We start from the raw sequence: 24,534 nt of genomic DNA, 5'->3' as shown, positions 1-24,534 counted from the left end.
AAAAATTATTAATTATTATACCTGTGCAAGAATAAGTCATGAAAAATCAGCAAGGATGATGGGAATTTAACATTTTGTCTCTAATTTTGAGAATTCAGACCTGTCTTCAATACATGGTATTTAACTTTGAATACGATCAAACTGTTTACAGATGATTATCAATTCAGTAAACTAAATGGCTCTTCCGTTGATTGCGCACACATCTGTGATTATACATATTGCTCTTTTTACAATCATAATATGATTATAATGGAATAAAATTGTGTCACAGACGTGTACATAAGCATGGGTTCATGTGTGCTTGCATGTAGTGTGTCCTGTTACTATGTTAGTCAGTGTATTACAGGTTGTTGAATGTCAGACATGCTAGAAAATAGATCAACAAATCTGTTATACAACAATTAGATGAGAAAACATGAATGAAATAAATTATCAAAAGAAATGAAAGTGAATAAATATCTGATGATATCAAATATCTGGTGTATTGACAGGATTGAGAGTAATTTTACTTGAATTACATCCAAAACTGCAATGCAGCATATACTCAATTGTGCTTCAGTGCCATTGTCATATTTTTCCCTCTCATCAAAGGCTAGGAAATATCCAATACTGCATTTCAATGTTAGTTTGAAGATCATCCAATCAGAGAAACAAGTTGGACATTTTTTGTCACCCTACATTATGTGAGTTTACTTTAGCACAATGAGGTACATAATCCTTAGTAAGTATATCATATCAACTATTGCAGTGCACTGATAAAACACTTTGTGTTTGACTCCCATGGCGAACACGAAGAATAAACCGATTAGCAAAGGAGGTTTGATGTCTGCTTACCATTGCAGTGTTTACAACATTTCCAAAGGTACATTTTATATTTTTAATTTGTTTAATTTTCAACTGTAAAAGATCTTTACAACATCATGGTTTCATCTTAGTGCTGCAGCAAAATTTGACTCTACTTTTAGACTACAGGAGGATATGATAATTTATATTTTCCAATATCCTTTAGAAATGTGTATTTTTTAAGAAACTTACAACAGAATCGTGATTACAGTACTTTCAGGGCCCAGGGGTGACTCGCTGAAGGCTGTAAGGTTGAATGCAGATTGGTATCTTGTAAATTAACCTTATAAAAACATCACATTAAAATTGTACAGTAACATTTAGTGTATGGATCTCTATTGAAAGCCAACGCAGTACTTCAAAAGCATTGTAATCCTGTGTGCATTCTTTTATTAAAAAAGGAAAAATTCATGTTCCCCTGATTAAGTCATATGGAAGGACAGATCAGGTGTGTGGAAGGACAGATCAGTTGTGGAGAAATAGTCAATCCATCCTGTTAAATAAAGGAAACTGAAACTCATGTTATCATTGTCTACACTAAAAGATGAATCTATGGTGACCATGCATCTATTTGGCACATAAGACTAGTTTACAGCACGACATATTGTTCCAACAAATTACAAATGCTGCTCGCGGCTGTTATGTTTAATCTTTGTTGTTCTCATTTCATATCTGGAGGAAATGTTTCCAATTTCAACACAATGTTGTAAAATGTTCAATATGGATCACTCTTTTCAGAAACGCTACTTAAGGAGAACAATGTGTTGGCGTATGGTGGCACTTGAGAAATTCTTTTGATGAATAGAAAGCAAATTCATCAATGAAATGGAAATTGATTCCTTTTTCAAATTCTCCTAAAGAAATACTTATTTCAGGATGGTTGATATAGATATATGATACCTTTATATGCAATAAATGATAGAGATTGTTATCGAAAGTGACAATACTTTGACTCGCTTTGGGGAAAAGCACTGTATCTCAACATGAAACCTTGTGATCAGGCCCACAGATCTTGATAGTTCTTGACTGGTTTGTGCATGGTATGTATGTGGAAAAGAACTGTAATGTTATTAACACTGTACTAAGAAATGGACATCTTCAATCATGCTACACAGTAATACAGACCAAAGTAACTCGTATGATTTTATTAATCAATTCCAACATACTAAAATGTCAGATTCAATGTTTTTACATGTTATACACAGTTTATAGACTCTAGGATTATGTCGATGGCATAAAATCATAAAGATATTAGATTAAATGGTTAAGATTCCCTTGTGTCCAACTGATATACACTCTGTAATTAATGGTATACATTTCTTAAACTCTGTATGATCTTAAAATCTGATTACAATTGATAAGGTCTACTGGTAGAACCCAGTGCTGTGTTCTTAGACACACCCCTGCTGACATGCCTGGAGGCTATTATTTGCATTACAAATATCATGATTGTAAAATGTCTGCAAGCCTTTAAAAGTTTTTTTAGGAGAGTCTTCAGATATACTGCTGTGTTTGGTAAAGTCTTGAAGGTTAGAAGCTAAGAAAAAGTAGGATAAACAACATGGACTTTGTGTGACCCTTGTATGAAGGAGTTGTAAACATTATTTTTAAATCTTGTCATCTTGTCATGGTACTTAGATTGGCTTTACTTAATAAGTTTTAGTGTGTGTGTGTGTGTGTGTGTGTGTGTGTGTGTGTGTGTGTGTGTGTGTGTGTGTGTGTGTGTGTGTGTGTACGTGTGTATGTAAAAATATTGAGTTAAAAAGGAAGTCTCAGACATATTTCTGCCTTTAGTACAAATGTACAATATATTGAGGAAATGTGTAATTCATTGTGTAATAGTTGAAATAGGACTTCAAATTCAAAATGGTGGCATAACGTTTTTGGAACAGCAGAATTGAGATTTATTACCATGGCAACAGTACATGTCTGAACAACTTATTTTTTGTACTTGTTATATGTTTCAGCAATTTATCACAAAATTCCTACTGAAAGTTTGATAGCTGTAGATTTTGGAAAAAAATACTGAAACTATAATCCCTTTGTGTACCGTATTCTTAGAAGCAGACGAGACTTATGTACATGGTAAGATTTTAGAGTAGCTGTGTGTATAAGACATGTTGAATTATTTATCTCAAATCGTGATAAATCGTGATCAATCCTGCTCTCGATTGCACTGAATGGTCTTTTCTTAAATATTCATAGTCTGCGTGGGATGGAGATGTTCTGATGTTGTTTTAATTCAATGATATGATGCTATGTTTGTTTGACATAAGCTATTTACAAAAATGTAAACTTTTGAAAGTTGAAAATTACATCTAGACTTAATCCCAAGTAGTGTTGAATTTCAATAAAATATCCTTTTTTTTAGGTCATGGCTTCATGCCCAGATGAAGATAGCCATCAGTTGATGAAATATTGGAAGACTGAGACATTTTATTGCACTGACATGTTGATGAATGAAATCAACTTTTGTTCAATTTGTTGAGAACCTTAAGTAACTGCAATAAGATGTTAGAATATAAGCTTAAGATTTGGAGTTCATATTAAACATCAAAACATTAAATTAAATAATAATCTGTATTTATACTGAATAGTTCTTTATAAACACTTGTCTCCCAAGAAGTCCAGTAAGGGTCATCCGTCATGGGTTCAGTGTTAATGCAGGAGGAAACCGGAGTACCCGGGGAAAACCTGCGTTGTTCGGTAGAGACAAACTGAACAACACTCTTCTTTATACTTACAGCGTGGTAAATTTAATCAAACCCTGAATGCGGTTCGAATCGCGACCGCAGTGGTAAGAGGCGAGTGGTTTAACCACTTGACCACCCACAGCTCTATTGCTTTATTTTTACATTTAATATTGCTCTTCACACAGTCACAAAATTATTAAGGATAATCTTGTTTCACAAATATCTTGTCAGCATCATCAGGGTTTATACTACATGATATTTGACAATAAAACAGTTCATAACATGTTTTTAAATGTCACATGTGAATTACTAGGGATGTCTTACATGTAATATTTCGAAAAGATAACTCATTTCATAACATATTTTGTAAATGTCACATTTTGTGAATTAATTTCTAGGAGTATACTTATTACATAATGATATTTGACAAGATCTAGAAACATTTCATTAAACGTATTTTAAATTATCAGTTATGTGAATATCTAGGGGTGTATTACATGTGAATTATTTCATACATATTCATAACATATTTTGTAAATGTCACATAGTACGAACTCCTAGTGGGTAAGCACTCTAAATTCTTTGAATAACTCATCATGAAGAGTGTAAACTCTCAAATCACAATCCTTCTGTCACAGACTGTGCTCAAATGAATAATCTCTCAAATCATAATCTCTCTGACAAAGACTGTGCTCAAATAAATAATCTCTCAAATCATAATCTCTCTGTCACAGACTGTGCTCAAATGAATAAATAGTTGAGAGATGTCACACAGATAAAAAAAAATCAGCTCTTATATTATGTTGACCCATTCAACAAATCGTCTGCAAATGAGGTCTTTAGTCTACAGTTTGCCTCTTTTCCTGCCTTTCTTTTGTACTTAGCTTTTCACACCTTAGATTTTTTCTTTGCAATGATTACTATTGTTCTCTCTCATTTACTGAGTTGGTGATGTTTTGCTTAGCAGGTAAAAGCTAGTTAGAATTTTTGGAAACCTTTGAGTTGAGTTTTGTTGAAACCATTCAGTTCTCATTTGTTGACACTTTGAAACTCTCTCCAAACCAAACCAAACCAAACCAAACTAAAGTATGGAATCCTGTAGGACCTTAATGTCCTTAATCACTTTGATAGGATTCATTTAAAATGGATTAGACAAAAACCAAACTCATAACTTTGTCAGGTATAATTGATGTGACATCATTTTTACAAACTCTCAGATAAAAAGGCCGAGAAATCGGAGACAGTTTATGAAGCATTTGATTAATATGAGATGATTTTACAGATCTAGACTTTTGGGTAAAAGGCTGACAAATCTGTAAATTGTCGTTTAGATTATTTATAAAGCATCTGTTACTAGTGTTAGTATGTGAACTCATGACACTATAAATCTTCTCCCCAGTAAATTTGGCAATGTTTATGATTTACAAGTAACTGGTTTCCAGTGACTAGTTTGAAAGAATGTCATTACAACTACCGACATTAGACTGTTAAAGACAAACAGAACCTGTTACAAACAAGGAAAGTAAACAAATGAATTGGATTAATAACACTTGGCACAACAGGTTTGAACAGCAGAGACTTGTAGTACCTTTCAGTGTTGATAAGAACAGTTTTATGTGTACATGAAATGCAAGGGGAACTGAAAATTTGTTTGTAAAAGTGAACTATTATGTAAAGAGGGCATAAAACTGTCCTTAACAAATGATGAAATGTAATACAAGTCTCTGTGCCAAGTGTTATTAATCCAATTCAGTTGTTTACTTGTTACAGGTTCCATTCATCAACAGTCTGATGCCGTGAGTTTACAATTCGTGAAATGAAGTCATTGATGTCATGAATTGATTTCTAGAGACAATGATTTGTCACTATTGCTCATAAAATGTCAGTTCTTGTTAATTTGTCAGAATGACTTTTTAAATTCCTAAACGAATTTGTGGAGATGATAGATTGAGCTGTCCAACCATTGATGTCAACAGTCTGACTCCATAAATCTATTCCTGATGCCATAAATCTATTTCTGACCAGCAGATTTAATGCTTGAAAATTTCTATGGTATCATGTACAGATATTCCAGTTGTTAATTTGTCAGTATGAAATGGAGTCATGTAATATTTATCATAAAGTATAGAGAATGAATATAGCTGTCCATCTGTACGAGTGCTTGTGGCATTGGATGATTCTTACCCTATTGCACCTGTGCCATCTGTTAGTGTTATGTGGTATATGCTAAATCTGATCCTGCCAATAGAGTTCACACTTTGCAGTTTCTGTTATATAAAAGTAAAGTTATAAAATTCCCCTAATTAATTAATTAATTTATTTATTTATTTTATTCATTTAACTTATTTTGTATGATGCACAAGCCAAGTTGAACAAAAAATATGGAATATATATTCTGGTCATTTTACGTCATGCCAATACACGTCTATGTCACAGCAATGTGTGCTTACATCACTGGTTCTGCTGTGTTCGAAATGAGTCAAAACTTTCAGAATTGCTATTACTTTTCCTGATTTTTCTTTGATATTACTGGCGATGGTATAATTATGTTATTCTCCAATATTTTTCTACATTAAAACAGAAAATACTTGTGACCTAAGGGTTGTCACTACTCGTCCAGCGACTCATCTGAATGATATAACAGTTATGTAGCAGTTTTATAGACAAGCCTTTATCATAAATTCTATTCTCAAGGCACTAAAAAGAGTTGTCCATCTGTTCGATAAAGTCATGACACAATGTACATCTTACGTTGTCCAACAGATTAGACACTTGACAATTCTATATGTAATGTAAAGTTTAAAAAATTCCAGTTATAAATCAGAATGATATAAGTCTTGTCAATAACTTTGTCATGAATTATTTTCTTAAGACAATATCGCATCTATTATTACATGTGGTATGCTATAAATCTGGTCTGGTTCAATTCTTGGTACCTTAAATAGAATATTACTGTCTAGGCGCATCATAAAATACTGACCATTCAGTTTCTTGGTCGATACCATAGCTTCCGTTCCACTTGCTTCACTTCAGTGCGTGAGAATTAGTCAACCTTTTTTGTTCTATTTTGATGAAGTAAAACACTATTGCAGATAATAAAGTTCATATTTGGTAGTTTCTATGATATACAAGTAAAATGATTCAGAATGATAGCAGTCTTTGTCATAAATTACTTTCTCACAACACTGAATAGAGCTGTCCATCTCTGACTGTCTGACATGTCTTAAGTATGGCATATGCTGTCAATCTGGTCCTGCCCAATAGAGCTTAGTCTAGTTCCTATACATAATACAGTATTGTTACAGTTTACACCTCCACTCACAGTATAGTCAAAGTCGTTACTCTAGAAGTCCTGGTATGCTTGAGATGCAATTTAAAATTCATCCACAGCCACCCACACAGCCATTAACCTCATGTCTTTGTTAATCAGTCACAAATTCTAACAAATAACACAGTCCCTCATAAAGTTAATGTTTATTGGGGCAGTTATGTAATGTCCAAATATGGTATATATATCAGCGCAGGATGCTACCGTTTATATACTGTTTACTCTATAACAGTTGTGGTTCACTGCTTGGGTGAACAACTTTATGTGCTGATTGAGGTACTTTGACCAGACATGGTTTAGTTAGAAACCTCGTTGGCATCCAGACTAGAATTTCTTTCTCAAGACAATAGAATTAGCTGTCCCTCTGTGAGACTCTATCACCAGACATCTGATCCCTTCTAGCTGAGTTGACACTTGACAAGTTCTATGATGTAGTTTTCCAGTTGGTAATTTGTCAGATTGTTATTAACAGAGTCATGAAATTCCTTTACATTAGTAAATACCACAATGTCATTTGATCTAGGCATGAAACAATTCTCAACTGATGCATTAATATCTTCAGAATTTATGGGTAATTATTAGGTAATATTATTAGTTCTGTTAATTAAAGAATAATATTAGTTTTACTCTCAGTAAACAGTTATCACACTTGTATGTAATTAGCAATATATACTTTTAATTTTAGAAAAGAAAACGAGAAAATTCTTGAAATTTCTTGTAATGAATTGAAGGCATTGCTGAAATAATGTCATGTACAGATGTACAGCTGTGACTGTCATTGTAGGATGTAGTGGATGATAATGGTATGCCGTAAATCAGGTTCCATTGTATTAACACACAAGTAAATTATTAACACCCATTCATATCATACCATAGAGATAATGTCTGGCTTTCTGTTATAACTAATTTTGTTTTAAATATTTTGTCACATGATTACTTTGGATGGGTACTTAAAACTCCTCTATAGAGCTGAAACTATTATGTGTACAGCTCCGTTTACCCACAATTGATTCAATATTCTTCATGGTGAATGATACTTGGAGTGAGTCATTACATGTAACAAAACAGTTTGAGAAAAAAATTGTCTTGGTATAGGTAGTGCTGCAGCTTTAAAATTAAAGGCATCATTACCAATTTTGGTATTTGGTGTAAATAATTATGCTTTTGTTGTATATTTTTGTGTGCTTTGTTGTGAAATGAAATCAGCTCTGTGTTCATATGCATTTCATATATAAGGATAGCACAGTATATTAATTAGCCAATATACAGTGTTACATACCATATTATCTGCATTTCCATATATTTTGATCGTCATCAAAATTTACATATACATCAGATAGGATACACTGTTCTAGCTAAGACGTAAATTATATTCAATTTTAGAATAGATTTTAGAATAGAAGAGAAGGTAGATTTTTTATTTTATTTTTAAAATTTTGTTTTCATATGTGAGTTCAGGTGGTTATGTTTTCCATTATTTTCCATATGGTATCTGTGTTATTGGTTTCTTCTCATCAGATGTAAAGCCATTACAGATTGGAAGAACAGTTTTATATTGTCTTTTTAAGTTGATGTCAGTTTCTGCATGTACTATTTCGTGCAAGACTTCACGATTTTCGCGATTTTATTAATTTTTTTCTCAAATACATAAAAAAAGTTTAGAGTTGGCATGAAAACTAGGTGGGGTCGAGTAACTGGAACCAAACAACTTTTTTCATTAGGCCTAATGTAACTAAATACTGATAACATGAACAAGTGTTAACCCTTTCAGGACTAGAGACGAGTTTTAAATAATATGGGGACCCAATTTATATGAATATTTTCATAATTACAATAATATTACTTTATTAGGAAATAACATTTCTTTAATTCCAGTCTAAAATGAAGTTGATATTTGCCAAAAACTTACATAAAACAAGAATTTTGTCCACACAATTTTGGCGGGAATGTTTTCAGTATTGAAGGGGTTAATTAAATAGACATCTACTGTTTCTAATTGATTCTGACTAACGCTAATTGACTATATCAAACTATTGCATTTAGGTATACGTGCTTGAGGCTAGGTTCTGATATTATCTGTAAAGAAATAGTACCAGTATATGTATAACTTGTACGTTTTGGAAGGGTGACCTGGTCAGATTTAAGTACAGATCTTGAATGCATATTTAATCTTTAAGTCCATACATAACTTGTATATGTGTTCAGTAATACTGAAATGTTTGATGGCCTGTAAGGAACTTGGCAAGTGCATTATACACAGTTCAGTTAGTAGAAAACACTAAGTGATGGTTGAGAAAAAAAACACTATTGAATATGAATAAAAAATAAAAATATGCAATATGTGTACAGATCCCAGTTGGATAGGTTTCAGCCTTTAGCAATAGTAAGACTCAAACCCAATTAAATTAGAGACGGATGACCTATGTGAGTTCACCTTTAGGCTAGAATAACTTGTAAGTTTAATATCCAACATACCATGTGGACTATGCTACATCTACCGGCCTTGTACTTCTAAGGGACCGATGAAAGAGTATCTAAGAGCTGTATACTGAAGTTTATTCAATTTTATACCCTTATCAACAGACTCCTAGAATTACTTTCTCTGCAATTTTGAGACAAGAGAAAAATGTGTTTGTTCAAATAGGATTATAGGAAAGTCCAGTCAGACTAATTTCTGTCTTTAGTACACTTGTATTGATTACTGCTATCAACTTAAAGGAAAAGTCCAGTCAAACTTATTTCTGCCTTCAGTACACTTGTATTGATTACTGCTATCAACTTAAAGGAAAAGTCCAGTCAGACTTATTTCTGTCTTTAGTACAACTGTATTGATTACTGCTATCAACGTAAAGGAAAAAGTCCAGTCAGACTTATTTCTACCTTTAGTACACTTGTATTGATTACTGCTATAAACTTAAAGGAAAAGTTCAGTCAGACTTATTTCTGTCTTTAGTACACTTGCAGTGATTACTGCTATCAACCACATTATTTTGGGTAATAGAGTGTCACCTTTGGTATACTTTCTTATAAACATTAACTTTAAGGGAACAATTTATAAGTTCTCATAAAATTTGCATAAATCATTCAAATAATTGACAAATCCATAAAGTATGCAAATTGTGGATCATATGCATAAATTATTCAAATTAATACATTTCTAATAAACAGTTTCTATAAAAAAGTTTCCCTACTGGCAAACACCATTTAATTGAGGGCCCTAGGTGAATTCTGTACAAAATGCTGTGACGTTAATTTTCTAGCGCAGTAAAAGAATCTCATTGGTTACCATAGCAATCACCTTCATGTAGATTGAAAAGCCATTTCAGAGTATATTACAAGAATGTTGTTTTTATACTGACTCTAGTACAAAGCACTCTTAAAACCTCATGATGGATATCGTGTAACAAGACATCACCTTTAATGACTTGTATGCCATCACTTTGGTGATATACCGAAATTAATGTACATCATCAAAGTTGATGCATGTGAATACTCATAACTCAAACCTGTATATGTTGTGGGGGTAATATCTTTACGTTTATTCTGAAATGGAAAGTGTGGAGGTGTTTTCCATTTTAGCCAACGAAGGGGACTGATGGTGATACGCTAGAGAGTAAATTGTAAACCATTTGTAAATATTGCTTCATAAGTAGATGATGGGAACTCAAGTGACTCTAGGCTATACGTCACATTGCAGTATGTGAAGGAATGTGAATTGTACTGTCTTTCATATTGCTTTTCATTTTGTGTATGTGTGTGTGTGTGTGTGTGTGTGTGTGTGTGTGTGTGTGTGTATGTATGTATGTATGTATGTATGTATGTATGTATGTATGTATGTGTGTGTGTGTGTGTATGTATATGTATGTATGTATGTATGTATGTATGTATGTATGTATGTATGTATGTATGTATGTATGTATGTATCTATGTATCTATGTATCTATGTATCTATGTATCTATGTATCTATCTGTCTATGTACATACTTACGTGTACATACACGATTGCAATTTATGATTGCATTGAGAATATATTCTAAATGAAAAAAAAACCTGTTGTAAAATGTGTGTAATGTGTTGATTGGTTCTAACCATTTCTTAACTCTATTATTGTTTGCTAAACCAAACAATTAATATTTAGATTGTAAGCATTTTTCATAATTTATTTATAATAATTATTATTTTTTTCATTAGATCACTTAAACGAACTGATAAACTGTCAGATATGTGGAGATACATCAACTGGTTTCCACTATGGTGTTCACTCTTGTGAAGGCTGTAAGGTAAGTCCTCATTCCAATAATTTCACTTCAAAAAATATAATTTTATTTTAAAGGATTGTTCAAAATAAACAGTGAAAACAGAATCATGGTTATTTTCCACATTGTTTCTTAAAATGACCATATGGATGAAGATTACAAATTTATTTTGGATTTTTAATTCCTAGAACAATTTTATCATGGCTTCCTACTTGAAAAATCAACATGAAACGACAAAGACCAAGTCTGTGTTTGCAACTCAATACATTGTAAAGGACTGATAAATGTGTCAAAACTTTGTTATTGTACGTACAATAACAAACTTTTTACACATTTTTTAGCTTTTTGCAATGTATTCAGTTGCAAACACAGACTTTGTCACTGTAGTTTCACATTGATTTTTCAAGTAGGAAGCCATGATAAAATTGTTCTAGGAATTAAAAATCCAAAATAAATACACAATCTTCATCCATATGGTCATTTTAAATCAATTTTACACAGGTTTAGCATTATTCGCTTGACATTATAAGTCTTTATTCAACCGGAAAATAAGAACTTTGTTTTTGAATTTAACACTTCTCCATCAGGGCTCGAAATTAACTTTTTTCTTTGGTAGTCCTAGTGGGCTACCAGTTTCAGAAATTGATAGCCCAAGGATTGTGACCTGTAGACCTATATTCCTGAACTGAAAACAGATTTCCTCTATTGGAAATATATGTGTTATTAAAATACTTTCACACTTTTTGTGAAATATTTTCTTTGTAAATGTTCAATAATCATAAAAAAAAAATAAAAAAATAAAAAATACTTTCATGTCTATAAATCTTCCATCTTCATCACATAATCAGTGGTAGACTGAGTGGGCTATCAGCTGCAAATTATGGTAGCCCCATGACCAGAATTGGTTATCTGTGGGCATGGGACTACTGTTAACTTCAAGCCCTGTCCATACCTGTCTAACATATCTGATATATACCATTACATTTAAATGTAAAATACCCGTTTCTCATCGTAGTCCGTAAAGTATTGCTAGGCTTTCCAAATCATCTGAGGAAAATTCGTTTTGGTGTGTTTGTAGTTTGTTGATCGTTGTCAAGGTAACCACTACTTCAAGTTGAAATTGTTGTACTACGTTTCTAATTTATGATCAAACTCTCTTAGTTTTGGTTCAAAAACACTGTGATTTGTCAAATTATTAAAGATGTGTGTATGTTTTTCTTTAATCTTACGGACAGGTTCAAAGTCAATGATGTCAGTAATCCATATATTAGACAACTGTGATTGGACTACTTTCAACTTTATAAAAATTGTAAATTAATTATCTGGGAATGATGTCACCAAAAGCTTCCTGAGTATTTAAATCAAACCATTTTGATAGTTTGACTTGAATGTGACATTGCATCATATGGTTGACAGAAATGTACATTTGGACTTTGTGTCCAGTGCTACGCAACTCATAGTTATTATTATTATCATTTATTATTTTTATAACTTTATTGCAGGATACACTCCCATATACTATAAAAAAACACAACATTTACATAGTACACAAGACAAACGTTAAAAAGAGCACTCTAAAATAGACAGACAGAAAAGATATTTTAAAAATACATTAAATTCATATATCTTGAAGTTATCTTCGAGCGTAAAAAACAGTCGGAGGAGAATACCGCCGAAATTAATAAGTTCGAGCTACTCTTCACCCTGTCAAAAAATCTGAAGAGTAATTTTCCTCTAAGAGCTTCTAAGAGTAATTTTCATTTAAAGACCCTTATGTCAGCCATAGTTTCCACACAATACTCCTGATATAAGGGCTTTGTTTTAATGCTACTCAACTCACAGTTATAAGGACCCTTACATCAGCCATAGTTTTCATATATTGAGGAATACAGTACTATCAAATTGTCTTGTAAATTAATATGTTCTGTAATAAGACCCAATATTTGGTCATGTATAATTCAATAAATAGTGAAATCTTTTAGCCGAAAGATACAAGAATTGTTGTGAAATAGGGTCATGAGGGAGTGATAGATAAAATGCACAGTATCACATTACATGGAAGAACATATCACTATGTAGGTTACTGTGTAGTAAAACTATAGAGGCCAAAAAGAACTGAAAATTGAAGAATATGTTCAATTTTTTGTAAGAAAAAATAACCTGATTGCAAACAGTAACTTTATTTAGTAATTGATGTGTATAATTTGAAACGACAAATGTGGAAAACAATCAATAAATTTCATCACTTTTCATTATTTTCATCACTAAAAATATAGCATAATAATTTGGTATTTATATTGAAGTTGTCAAAATATATTTTCACCAAAAACCCTTAAGATGTAGAAATCAGTAGCATACAAAGTATGCCAGCAGCACTTTTCTCGTATCCATGGCAACAGTTCATTTGTAGGAAAAACTTCAAAAAGCTCTCTTCTCTGTTGGCAAATTACTTGTGATATTCTGTGATTAGATTGTTGAGACACCTGTCGATATAATATGCAACTTTACTAATTTGATTTTAGTGAAAATAACTTTAGTATGCTTTTAATCAGAATACCTGCTATTCTTTATTTCAATGATAAAATCTTTCATATATTTTTAATAACAACAACTTTACTTTGCATGTTATAGAGGACACCTTTCCTTTTTTTAAAAAAGTATAAAAACACCATTCCTTTGTTACATCAAGTGTTACTATGGAAACCAATTTTCATTACCTGCAATAGCATTTTACGTCATGTTATAGGGTCAAAATAGAACAAGAAGGTTGGCTTATTCTCATGCACGCCTATAGTAATGCATGTGAAGTATGTGGAACGGAAGTTATGATGTCGACTAACAAATCAAACGTTCATCATTTTTTATGATGTGCCTAAGAAGTAATATTCTATTTTAGGTACTGAGAATTGAGTAAACGTAAAACATTATCTAACTTGACAAAATTCTTATTTTTATTAGCCATAACTACATTTTATTGTCAGACTTCACAAATATATTGACTTGATATGCATATTTTCATAACCTGACACGGCATGGGGCATGTCAGGGGCAGTGTGTCCTCTAAGCCAATTTGATACGTCATTGTTGTCGGTGGCCGAGCGGTTAGCTTGTACGCCTCTTACCTCTGCAGTCTGGGTTCGAACCCACCTGGTGTTGGCTGGGTTTGATTTAAAATTTAACTAGGTCTGCATGTAAGAAGGGTGATGCTCAGTTTGACCCTGCCGAACAACGCAGGTTTTCCCCGGGCACTCCGGTTTCCTCCTGCTTCTTCAACACTAGGGCACTAGGGCGCTGCTCTGCGGCGACCATTCAACAAATTTCCGAATTTATTTGGACAAATAAAGATTATTATTATTATTATTATTATTATTATTATTGATACACACAATTTCTAGTATAAACACAACCAAAATTTGGTGTTCTCCTATCTCTTACTACGTGGTGAATCACAAGAAATGCCAGTTTTTCTCATTTTGAATCACAACAACAAAATTTGGCTGTCACTAGAGGGCATGCTGGTCAGGGGTGAGATTAATTGTTCAATGTTGGATAAAAAACTAAATTCTTTTAGTTTTGGGGTGGGTATGGAGGTTTATATTAGTTCTCATTTGACAAAAATGATTTTACTTTTAATTTGAATCAGTTTTTACTCCTAAATCTTAAACAATGTCACTGAGATATTTGTCGAGCTAGACAATAAAATTTAGTGATTTTTATACCAAGATATTTCTGGAGCTAGACGATAAAATGTAACAATCAATGTTAGTAAGATTTTTGTTGAACTATTCGATGTTTTCTTCTTTCTCAATTGTATGCTGCCTCCTCTCGTGGTTCATTAGTTTAAAACGACATCCATGATATAAACAGCACGACTTTGTTAGTTAGTCATATGTCACATGTCACAGAGACTATATACTTATCGTAAATACTTCATTGTATAATCTGAAACCTATAAATCATAGCACTTCACTTTCACTGTCATATTGTAAATAAATAGAAGATAATATTAGTATAGCATTTTGTCAAATTTATGTTACAATCTGAAGATTCTAAAGTACCCAGAAATATTGTGACCATGCAGCTGTTGTCAAATTAGTTGCATTTTTTTGTAGAATGTTGAACAGAAAGAATGAAAAAGCTTGTTTTTACTCCATTTGGGTCAATATGAAAGAGCAAATAACATGACAATAAAATTCACAAAATTATCTTTCTGAAAATTTATTGTTTTAGATTGTTATCATTATTTATTGAGAACCATACAAGGGTAAAACATGTCATTTTTTGCGTTTGATTTTTCAAGTAGGAAGCCATGATAAAATTGTTTTACAAGTTTGAAAAAATAAATAAATACCCAGTCCTCATCCATATTACCACTTTGACCTTTGACCTTGATGGTATAAAAAACATATCTGACAGAACTATAGACAAAGTTGGTCTATTAAAGAGAAAAGAATAAATGTTATATAGTTTTTTATGGCTCCAATGATAAGAAAACACTATGATGGAAACATGGACTTTTAATACACTGCAATAAAATGTACCAAAAATAACTATTAAGCATTGCACATCAAATCAATGTGATAATACTGGGCGTATAAACTATCATATTTGATGTATACATGACTATATAGTAATCACAGGGATTCAAACATGGAAGTTATAATACACTGCCATAAAGTCCTCAGTGTACCAAAAATAATTTGATAACTTGCGGCCTTGCACATCAAATCAATGTGATAATACTGGACGTACATACATACAAGCTGTCATATTTTTTTTTCTTACTTTTTGTTGCCCAGTTACACAGTTGTATTTTTTCCCTGTATATTTATTTTGTCAGGGTCACAGACTAGACTAGTTCAGATCGAACTATTTCTTTGGCCCTCACCAGATATATTATCCAATCAACCTCCTTTTTGAAATGTACATAAAAATGTTCTTCTGTTTTATATCTGGTGAATAAACAATTCAATTCAATTCAATTCAATTCGATATATACATGACTATATATAGTAATCATATTCCATTGTCAAATTTTTAAAAAAGAAAGTTTTTTTAGTGCCTGTATATATTTGTTATTTTTATTGAACAGAGGTGAATATACATTGAATTGATATATAAACTTTGCTGACAAAGGTGATGTTAAAATATGTAATCCAATTCTAATCCTACCCAAAAAAAAGTGTGTCCTTTTTTTTTACACTTATACATTGAATGCTGTCACGCATCCAGGATTTAAAAAAAGGGAAACAGATGTTGAAATCTACAGTATAATTTGGATCCTGTATTCATGTAACTAAAGGTCGTCGTCAGCCTTAATTCGTTTAGTACAAATAAACTAATGTTTGTAGTGCTTTAGACATGATGAAGTTTATATCTACTGTCTGTCTGTCTGTCTGTCTGTCTGTCTGTCTGTCCATCCCTCTGTCTGTCCATCCATCCGTCCGTCCGTCCATCCGTCCGTCCGTCCATCTGTCCGACTGTCTGTCTGTCTGTATCTGTCTGTCTGTCTGTCTGTCTGTCTGTCTGTCCATCCATCTGTCTGTCTGTCTGTCCATCTGTCTGTCTGTCTGTCTGTCTGTCTGTCTGTCTGTCTGTCTGTCTGTCTGTCTGTCTGTCTGTCCATCCATCTGTCTGTCTGTCTGTCTGTCCATCTGTCTCTGTCTGTCTGTCTGTCTGTCTGTCTGTCTGTCTGTCTGTCTGTCTATCTGTCTGTCTGTATAAATTTGCAAAACAAATTTTTCTTAAATTTTAATTTTCACCTTTATACATGTAAATCAGTAATCCTGAGTTTAACCAGACATATTATCTATTTGTGTTTTTCAGGGATTCTTTCGGCGAAGTATTGCTCAGCATACTACATATACTTGTACAAATAAAGAACGATGTGAGGTGACAATATACACAAGAAACCAATGTCAGCTTTGTCGATGGAAAAAATGCCTGGATGTAGGAATGTCAAAAGATGGTGAGTAGTTTAGGAAATATAGAGATTGGCTTTCAATATAGTTATAATAAATAATAATTAATGTACTTTGTATTACAACTGTTTATCAAGTTCTGTTTAGTTTGATCAATAGATAAATTTCATAACTGGGGCAAAGATTTGTTACCTTGTAAGTAGTCTGCTGTTTACAGTTTTGGCCCCAAAAGTGAATATTTTCAGATTTTTTTTGTCAATTTTTATCTTGAAAAAAATCATAAAACTGTACTTAATGTCCTTTTAATTATAGGAAAGATACCATATACACTTGAGACATGTGGCAACTATTTATTCATTCAAACTTCTAGTTGAAAGCCCTGCAAAACACTTGAAATTCACAGAAGTTCAAATTCTAGTTGAAAGCCCTGCAAAACACTACGAAAGTTGCAGTCAAATTCTAGTTGAAAGCCCTGCAAAACCCTTGAAATTGACAGAGGTTCAAATTCTAGTTGAAAGCCCTGCAAAACCCTTGAAATTGACAGAAGTTTAAATTCTAGTTGAAAGCCCTGCAAAACACTTGAAATTCACAGAGGTTCAAATTCTAGTTGAAAGCCCTGCAAAACCCTTGAAATTGACAGAGGTTCAAACATTGTATTACTGTAAAAGATCTATAAAAAAAGTCTCAGAATTCATATTTCTAGTTGAAAGTCGTGCAATATGTACTTTACTGATTAAAACTCGTCAGAATTAATATTTATGAAGTGATAATCTGTGTAAAGTTAAAAGCTTCTGTAATCTAGTAAATAAGTCTTCTGTCACGATTATAATCAAAGCTAAATCTCAAAAAGTGAAAAGCTTTCAGAATGTTACAAGCAGGTATTTTATCACGACTTTATAAGTCAGAAGGAATTATGATAAAAACTACTAAAGAGATGTTCCTTGAAATTGCCATCTGTATATTAGGAATATCCCAGGAATATGATAGGTAATTCCTTGAGATGTAAAATCCATGGAAATCCTAAGTGCTACATGTGGAGTGTAAGAACCTTGTATGTATTAAAGAAATGTACTTAACGAGAATAAAATGTGCCTGCTAACTTTGTTTAAATGGAAACATCACTCCAGGAAATGAAAGCATTTTCATAAACTTAGGGTTCTGGAAAGTCATTTCATGATTTCACATCACATAAATTTCATACAATTTGCTAAGAAATGCTAAATTGAACATTCATTGTCCTAGCAATGGTCCAGTGTTGCATCATGGGAGCTAGCAGACATGTATATGTATTAGATGAACAATAAATATTTCGTTACTGTTTATTTGATAGTATTAAGTAGTTAGGAGTCATGAATATTTTTTTTTTATTAATATTGACAGCTTCACGTCTTGGTCGACGATCTAAAAGAATGATTGAACGCATGCAAGATATGATAGCTGATAAACAGCAGAGCCCCCAAGACTTGAAGAGGTACAAGTTATCTGGCTCTGATGGTGACTTTGCTAGGCAAATGTGGGGACCTGCTAGACCAGACATGTACAGTGATATGTCCGGAGACCAGGGGTCATCATCATTCTACCAAAGGTCAATGAATATCAAATCAGAAGATCCTCCACCGACATGTGCCTATGCGAAAATGAAATATTCAAATTCAGTTGATGGAGAGAGTAGTGAATCATCAAGACTCGGGTTACCCTCCTCCCAGAATGCAGTTGGTGTCATTAATAGCTCTATCATTTCAAATATTAATGGTGTTTCTGCCTCGGCTATCAACCAGATGTTGTTGTCAGGGCAACCTGTTATGCTAATACCACAACAGATTGGGTCAGCATCTCAAAATATGGCAGTACAGGGGCAAGTGCCACCAGCTGTGATTGTCGTGAAGCAGAGTGATCAGAGTGACTCTAATAAAACAAAATTGAGAGAGCAACAGAAAGATTGTGTTGAAAGTCCAGGTAGTGGTGTCAACTCAATGGACTGGGATAATGAAAGAGAACAAAAAGTGCCTGATAATCTAAATTTCAGTGAAAAGTGTGCACCAATGAGAAGACTTGACTCTTCTCCCAGAACTGTGTCATCGCCGCCAGAGCAAAATGAATCCACCAAGGGGAAACCATGGCAACAGCAAATGGAAGAGACATCACCACAGCAACCTGTGCTTTCGCCGGGTGCATCAGATCTTAAATTTGGGCAGATACCATCACCGGGCTGCGGACTGTCACCACTTTCACCATTTCTTTCATCACCACTATGCTCTCCAGGTAAATTGTTCCCCTTTGAGACGCCGACACCAAGCCCCCAGGACGGCTCACAGCCATCAAAATTCGTACCAATGGTGTTTCCTGATGTTGAGTTTGACGAGCCTACTCCTGAACAAAGACAAACGATTGCTAATCTTGTCCAGGGGGTGACAAAGTTACACCACAACATTTGTCACTTTACATATGCCAGAATACATATGCTTAAAGAAAAGTATTATGGGATCAGAGAGTCTATGTTTGATAGTAAGGTAGGTATCAATAATATCCATGTATATGGTGTGTAGTGGTCAAAGGTCGTTTGAAAAATATGTTTAGGTTGTATCATCTAATAAATAAATGAAGTGTAAACATTACAATGGACAACAAGTCTATAAACTAACTTTATATATAGAGCAACAGTTGAGAGGGAACACATAGAAAAATGTTTCAGGGTTGAATAAATTTTAAAATAATGAAATTATCGTGACTCCGTCATAGGCTGAAATACATGAAGTTCTTTCTATCTATTCTGTGCTATTATTTGCCGTACAGTTTCACCTTTGTTTTCTTCAAGTAAAAAAACATAGTAGAGTTGTTTTAAGAATCAAACATCCAATATAAAAATACCCATTTCTCATCCATATGGCAACTTTAAAAGTGTCCTTATTTAGGAAACTCAATAAACTGTAGTATCATCAAAGCAAGTGTCATCACATAACATCAAAACATAACACGATGTGTCTGGTTGTAGCGGTTTGGACACTTTGAAACCATCCACTGTGAATATTTTAAAGTGTAGTACAAGGTAATTGAGTGTAAGATTATAGTCGTACCAGCTCATAAAATTTGTTACTGGTCGGCGCACGCATCACTTAAATACCCGTGCGTCAGACTTTTTTTCATGTTTGTCCAACCCATGCAGTCTGCAGATCTCCATGGGGAAACACAAAAATAACCCTCTCTACTTCAGTGAAGACAACTGCAGAGCCAGTCATGAACAAACATATGACATCTGCCCCACATACACACTTGCTCTAAAGTACTGAACAGTAACTGCCATAAATAGTAGATTGAGTGACAGGTTTGTTGAGAATCATAAAAAAAAAAAAAAAAAAAAAAAAAAGTCGTCAGACTAGGCTTATGAAAGAAAACTAACCACCAAGAACTGTAAAGATTTGTTTCCTACAGTGCTTGGTGGATGATTTCAAATATTAACACCAAATCAAAAGTGAATTTTTTTTGTTGCTATTTCAGGGAAGACCACTCCATGATTGTAGACAGTGTCCTTTGCCGCCACAGTTCCCAACCGCTGCCAAAGCACCAAAAGAATTGGATATGCCAAATCACGAAATCACTCCTGCTCACATGATCCGATTCTTTGCCAACAAATTCACTGGACTTATTACCCGAATTGTGATGTTCACAAGACAGATCCCAGGATTCCGACAACTTGATAAGGAAGATCAGATCACACTCATTAAACAAGGTCTGTTTGAGGTTGCTGCTACCCGTTTTACAACCGTTGTTGATCTTGAGACCCAAATGGTTAACTATTGGACAACAGGGGATACATTCACCCGAGACTTAGCGCGAGAGTCTCCACTTGGCAGACTGATAGATTTGTTGTTTGATTTTGCTGCACGTTTCAACAAATTTGAGTTGACAGATGATGAGATTGGAATACTGAATGCTGTTCTCATGGTGGCAGCAGGTAGGTTGTCATAAACATTTCATATTTGCTTCAATCTTATCATTAGTCCAAATATTTGTTTCTAGTCAGCATGCATGTCACTTAAAAATCAAATCATCAGATGATCACTCTTGAGTTATGACTTAGGACCTTCTAATTTCTTGGATTAAGTCTATTACACTTTGCTTCTAATATTGCATTGAACACTGTGCTCTCCAGTGAGACACCTTTATCAATATATATAAATTAATACTCGTGTGGTAGTCGTTCTATTCCTTAACATTTAGATATACAGTCAGGTGTTAACTTATTATATGTCATCCCTTGATATCTTTGATAAAGAATTTTGATTTGAAACGTCGGATTGCATTTATTGATTTGGACTGTATCACTTGTTCCTTATGCATATATATAAATAAATATATAAATAAATATATAAGTGCCTCGCTGGAGAGTACAGTCCTCGATGCAATATTAGTAGCAGAGCATTATAGACTTAATGCAAAAGAATAAGGATATATATTTCTACCCCTGATGAGTGAGGACTACGCACCTCACGAAACAGTTCTGTAGGGTCTATAGCATATAATTTGGTTCAAATTTTCAAAACCTGTATATATATATATATATGTATGTATGTATGTATGTATGTATGTATGTATGTATGTATGTATGTATGTATGTATGTATGTATGTATGTATGTATGTATGTATGTATGTATGTATGTATGTATGTATGTATGTATGTATGTATGTATGTATGTATGTATGTATGTATGTATGTATGTATGTATGTATGTATGTATGTATGTATGTATGTATATATATATATATATATATATATATATATATATATATATATATATATATATATATATATAGGTTTTGAAAATTTGAACCAAATTATATGCTATATACCCATATATATAGGGTATATAGCATATAATTTGGTTCAAATTTTGGTTCAAATTTTCAAAACCTATATATAATTCGCTCTACTACCCGTATTGAGCACTTTTATGTGGTTTTATCTACATCCAGTCAATATATATATATATATATATATATATATATATATATATATATATATATATATATATATATATATATATAATACACATATACTTATATGAGTGAGTGTATATAAAAATATATAAGATAAATAGTTAAGTGTTTCTGGCCATAAATATACATCATTGATCATTGTTGCAGAATTCTAAAGGTTATGGTAATCACATGCAGAGTTACATAAGTCTCTATATTGTTCTTCTTTTTTTGAACAGATCGTCCAGGTCTGAAAAAGCGAGAAGAAGTACGTGAATTACAGTCAAATTTACTGAAAGGTCTGCAGTATGAGGTGCAGCGTACACATCCAGAAGACCCAGGACTATTCGCTAGAATTCTGACTACGATACCAAAACTTCGTGAAATCGGTCCCGAACATACAAAGAGATTGATGGAGTTGAAAGTACAAAATGCAAAGCTCACCAACCTATCACCATTACATTCTGAAGTCTTTGACTTAGCTGAATGAGAAATTTTGTGAATTTCGTTCCAAAAGTTCAAGGTAATTTGAAGATGACATTCGTTATACACTAGAAACCTCATCATGCTGGAGAAGAAATATTTGTTATTTGACTAAAAAAAACTATCAAAAAAACAAAGATTATTCAGTATTTTGTTTGGATAATGATGACGTAAAGACAACTGATCATTGTTGACTTAAATGCAGCTGATTTTTTAAAATGTCAAATGTATGTTGTAAGTGGTGATATCAATGTGACAAATTATATTCTGATTAATATTGCATAATGTCTTCTCTAAATACATCTCTCAAAAGATCTTTTAGAACACGGAATGCAGCTGATGTAAGTACATATATAGATAAAATACTCATATTTGAGATGAGATTTTTATCCAATCTGCTAAAAAGTCATTATTTCTTATACTTCCATACAAGGTAGAAAGTTTATGGTGTAGAACACCATGCCAAAGTTCAAAGTTTTGGCCGTTTGTTTTACATTGAGATAAAAATGAAGATCTTAAGACATTATCTAGAAACTAATTTACTGTAAATACTGATAACGGTAGAATATCATATATGATTTTGATGCATATATCATTGTTATAAAACAACCACCTGTAGTTACATAAATGGTTAACAACCCCCCCCCCCCCCCCCGATATTTCACCTTTGGCATTTGATGCAAATGACTGTTCAACCTTTCATTTGACCTCACAGATAATGTCCCACCTTTGATATGATGACCTTTCACCTTTAATTTGACCTAGCAGATAACCTCTCACCTTCACCCATGAGATGACCTTTCACCTTTAATTTCACCTAGCAGATAACCTCTCACCTTCACCCATGAGATGAACTTTCACCTTTAATTTGCCCTAGCAGATAACCTGTCACCTTCACCCATTAGATGACCTTTCATGTTTAATTTGACCTACATGTAGCAGATAAGCTTTTAACTTTTTAGCTTTTTTTATGACCTTTCCCCTTTAACTTGACCTAGCAGATAACTTCTGACCTTTGGCCTTGAGATGACCTTTCATGTTTAGTTTGACCTAGCAGATAACCTTTTAACCCTGATATGATGACCTTTAACCTTTAATTTCACTTCACAGATAACATCTCTCATTTGATGAGGTTAACCTTTCACCTTTAATTGACCTAACTATGATGACCTTTCACCTTTGTTCTTAAAGATATCGTCTCTACACAATGAGAATGTTTATTATTTTTTAAAGAATTGATGTAAGTATAGTGGCCTTGTACTCAAGAGAGATTCTAATCAGATTAGTATTTTCCATCTTTATTTGTCAGAATAGTCAGTTATTATGTAGACAAATACTTTGTTATAAGTCTTTATTTAACTCTGTGTTACAAACCAATCAGTAGCATCAACACACTATGTATCTATATCATCAAAGCTACCTCTTGTCATCTATTTGTAACAGAACATATGATTGGTTGATCTCTCTTGCATTTGATGTCATCCATACATAAACCGACCAATCAAATTTTGACACACACAGCAGGGTAAAGCTCAAAGTGTTGTTAATATTCTAATTCAACTATTTCAGTGTTAGTATTACAATGTATTGTATGGCCGTATTGTATAAGTTAACACTGTGCATCCTGTATTGTTTATATTGAATTTCTGTATTGTTTATATTGAATTTGCTAAGCTAGGTGGTATCATTGAATTAGAGAATACTAAACTAGGGGGTATCATAGCATTAAAGAGGGGCCATTGTTGTCATGGCTACAGTAGTGCCAGATTTGATATCATCCCAGAAAGTTATCATTTAACTATATTATTCTTGAAAGATGTGGACGAAAAAACAAAAACATACAAAATGAAGCCACAAAACTATTGCATTATTAATATGTTCATATTAGGATTGTTTTATATACATATAAACTTAGTATATGTCAAATATCTATGTTCACTACATATGTATGTAGAGTGGTATAAATAACTTTATAATATAACACAATATCAAGATGCTACACAGTGTTTCACGCTGTGTGATCATCAGGTGACTA

At 33.0% G+C, this 24,534-nt stretch overlaps 1 protein-coding gene across 2 annotated transcripts in view; it reads left to right on the top strand.

The window, feature by feature from the left end:
* LOC144450760 (nuclear receptor subfamily 1 group D member 2-like) overlaps positions 1-22,506 on the top strand; it is a 68,385-nt gene extending 45,879 nt beyond the window's left edge. Inside the window, exons 1-6 of one of the 2 annotated variants that reach the window (XM_078141471.1) lie at positions 791-862; positions 11,056-11,144; positions 16,947-17,088; positions 18,422-19,551; positions 20,537-20,993; positions 22,256-22,506. In XM_078141471.1, coding sequence (XP_077997597.1) covers positions 823-862; positions 11,056-11,144; positions 16,947-17,088; positions 18,422-19,551; positions 20,537-20,993; positions 22,256-22,506 — 2,109 coding nt within the window. In that variant the 5' untranslated portion in view covers positions 791-822. Of the gene's footprint in view, positions 1-790; positions 863-11,055; positions 11,145-16,946; positions 17,089-18,421; positions 19,552-20,536; positions 20,994-22,255 lie in introns of those variants that run through there. The other variant, XM_078141470.1, reaches the window with a different exon arrangement.
* The last annotated feature ends 2,028 nt before the right edge of the window (positions 22,507-24,534 follow it).

This window comes from Glandiceps talaboti, chromosome 20 (genome assembly GCF_964340395.1).
Source record: "Glandiceps talaboti chromosome 20, keGlaTala1.1, whole genome shotgun sequence".
Lineage (NCBI taxonomy): Eukaryota > Metazoa > Hemichordata > Enteropneusta > Spengelidae > Glandiceps > Glandiceps talaboti.
The sequence above is the reverse complement of the archived record's forward strand: the minus strand, read 5'-3'. Positions and strand labels throughout refer to the sequence as shown.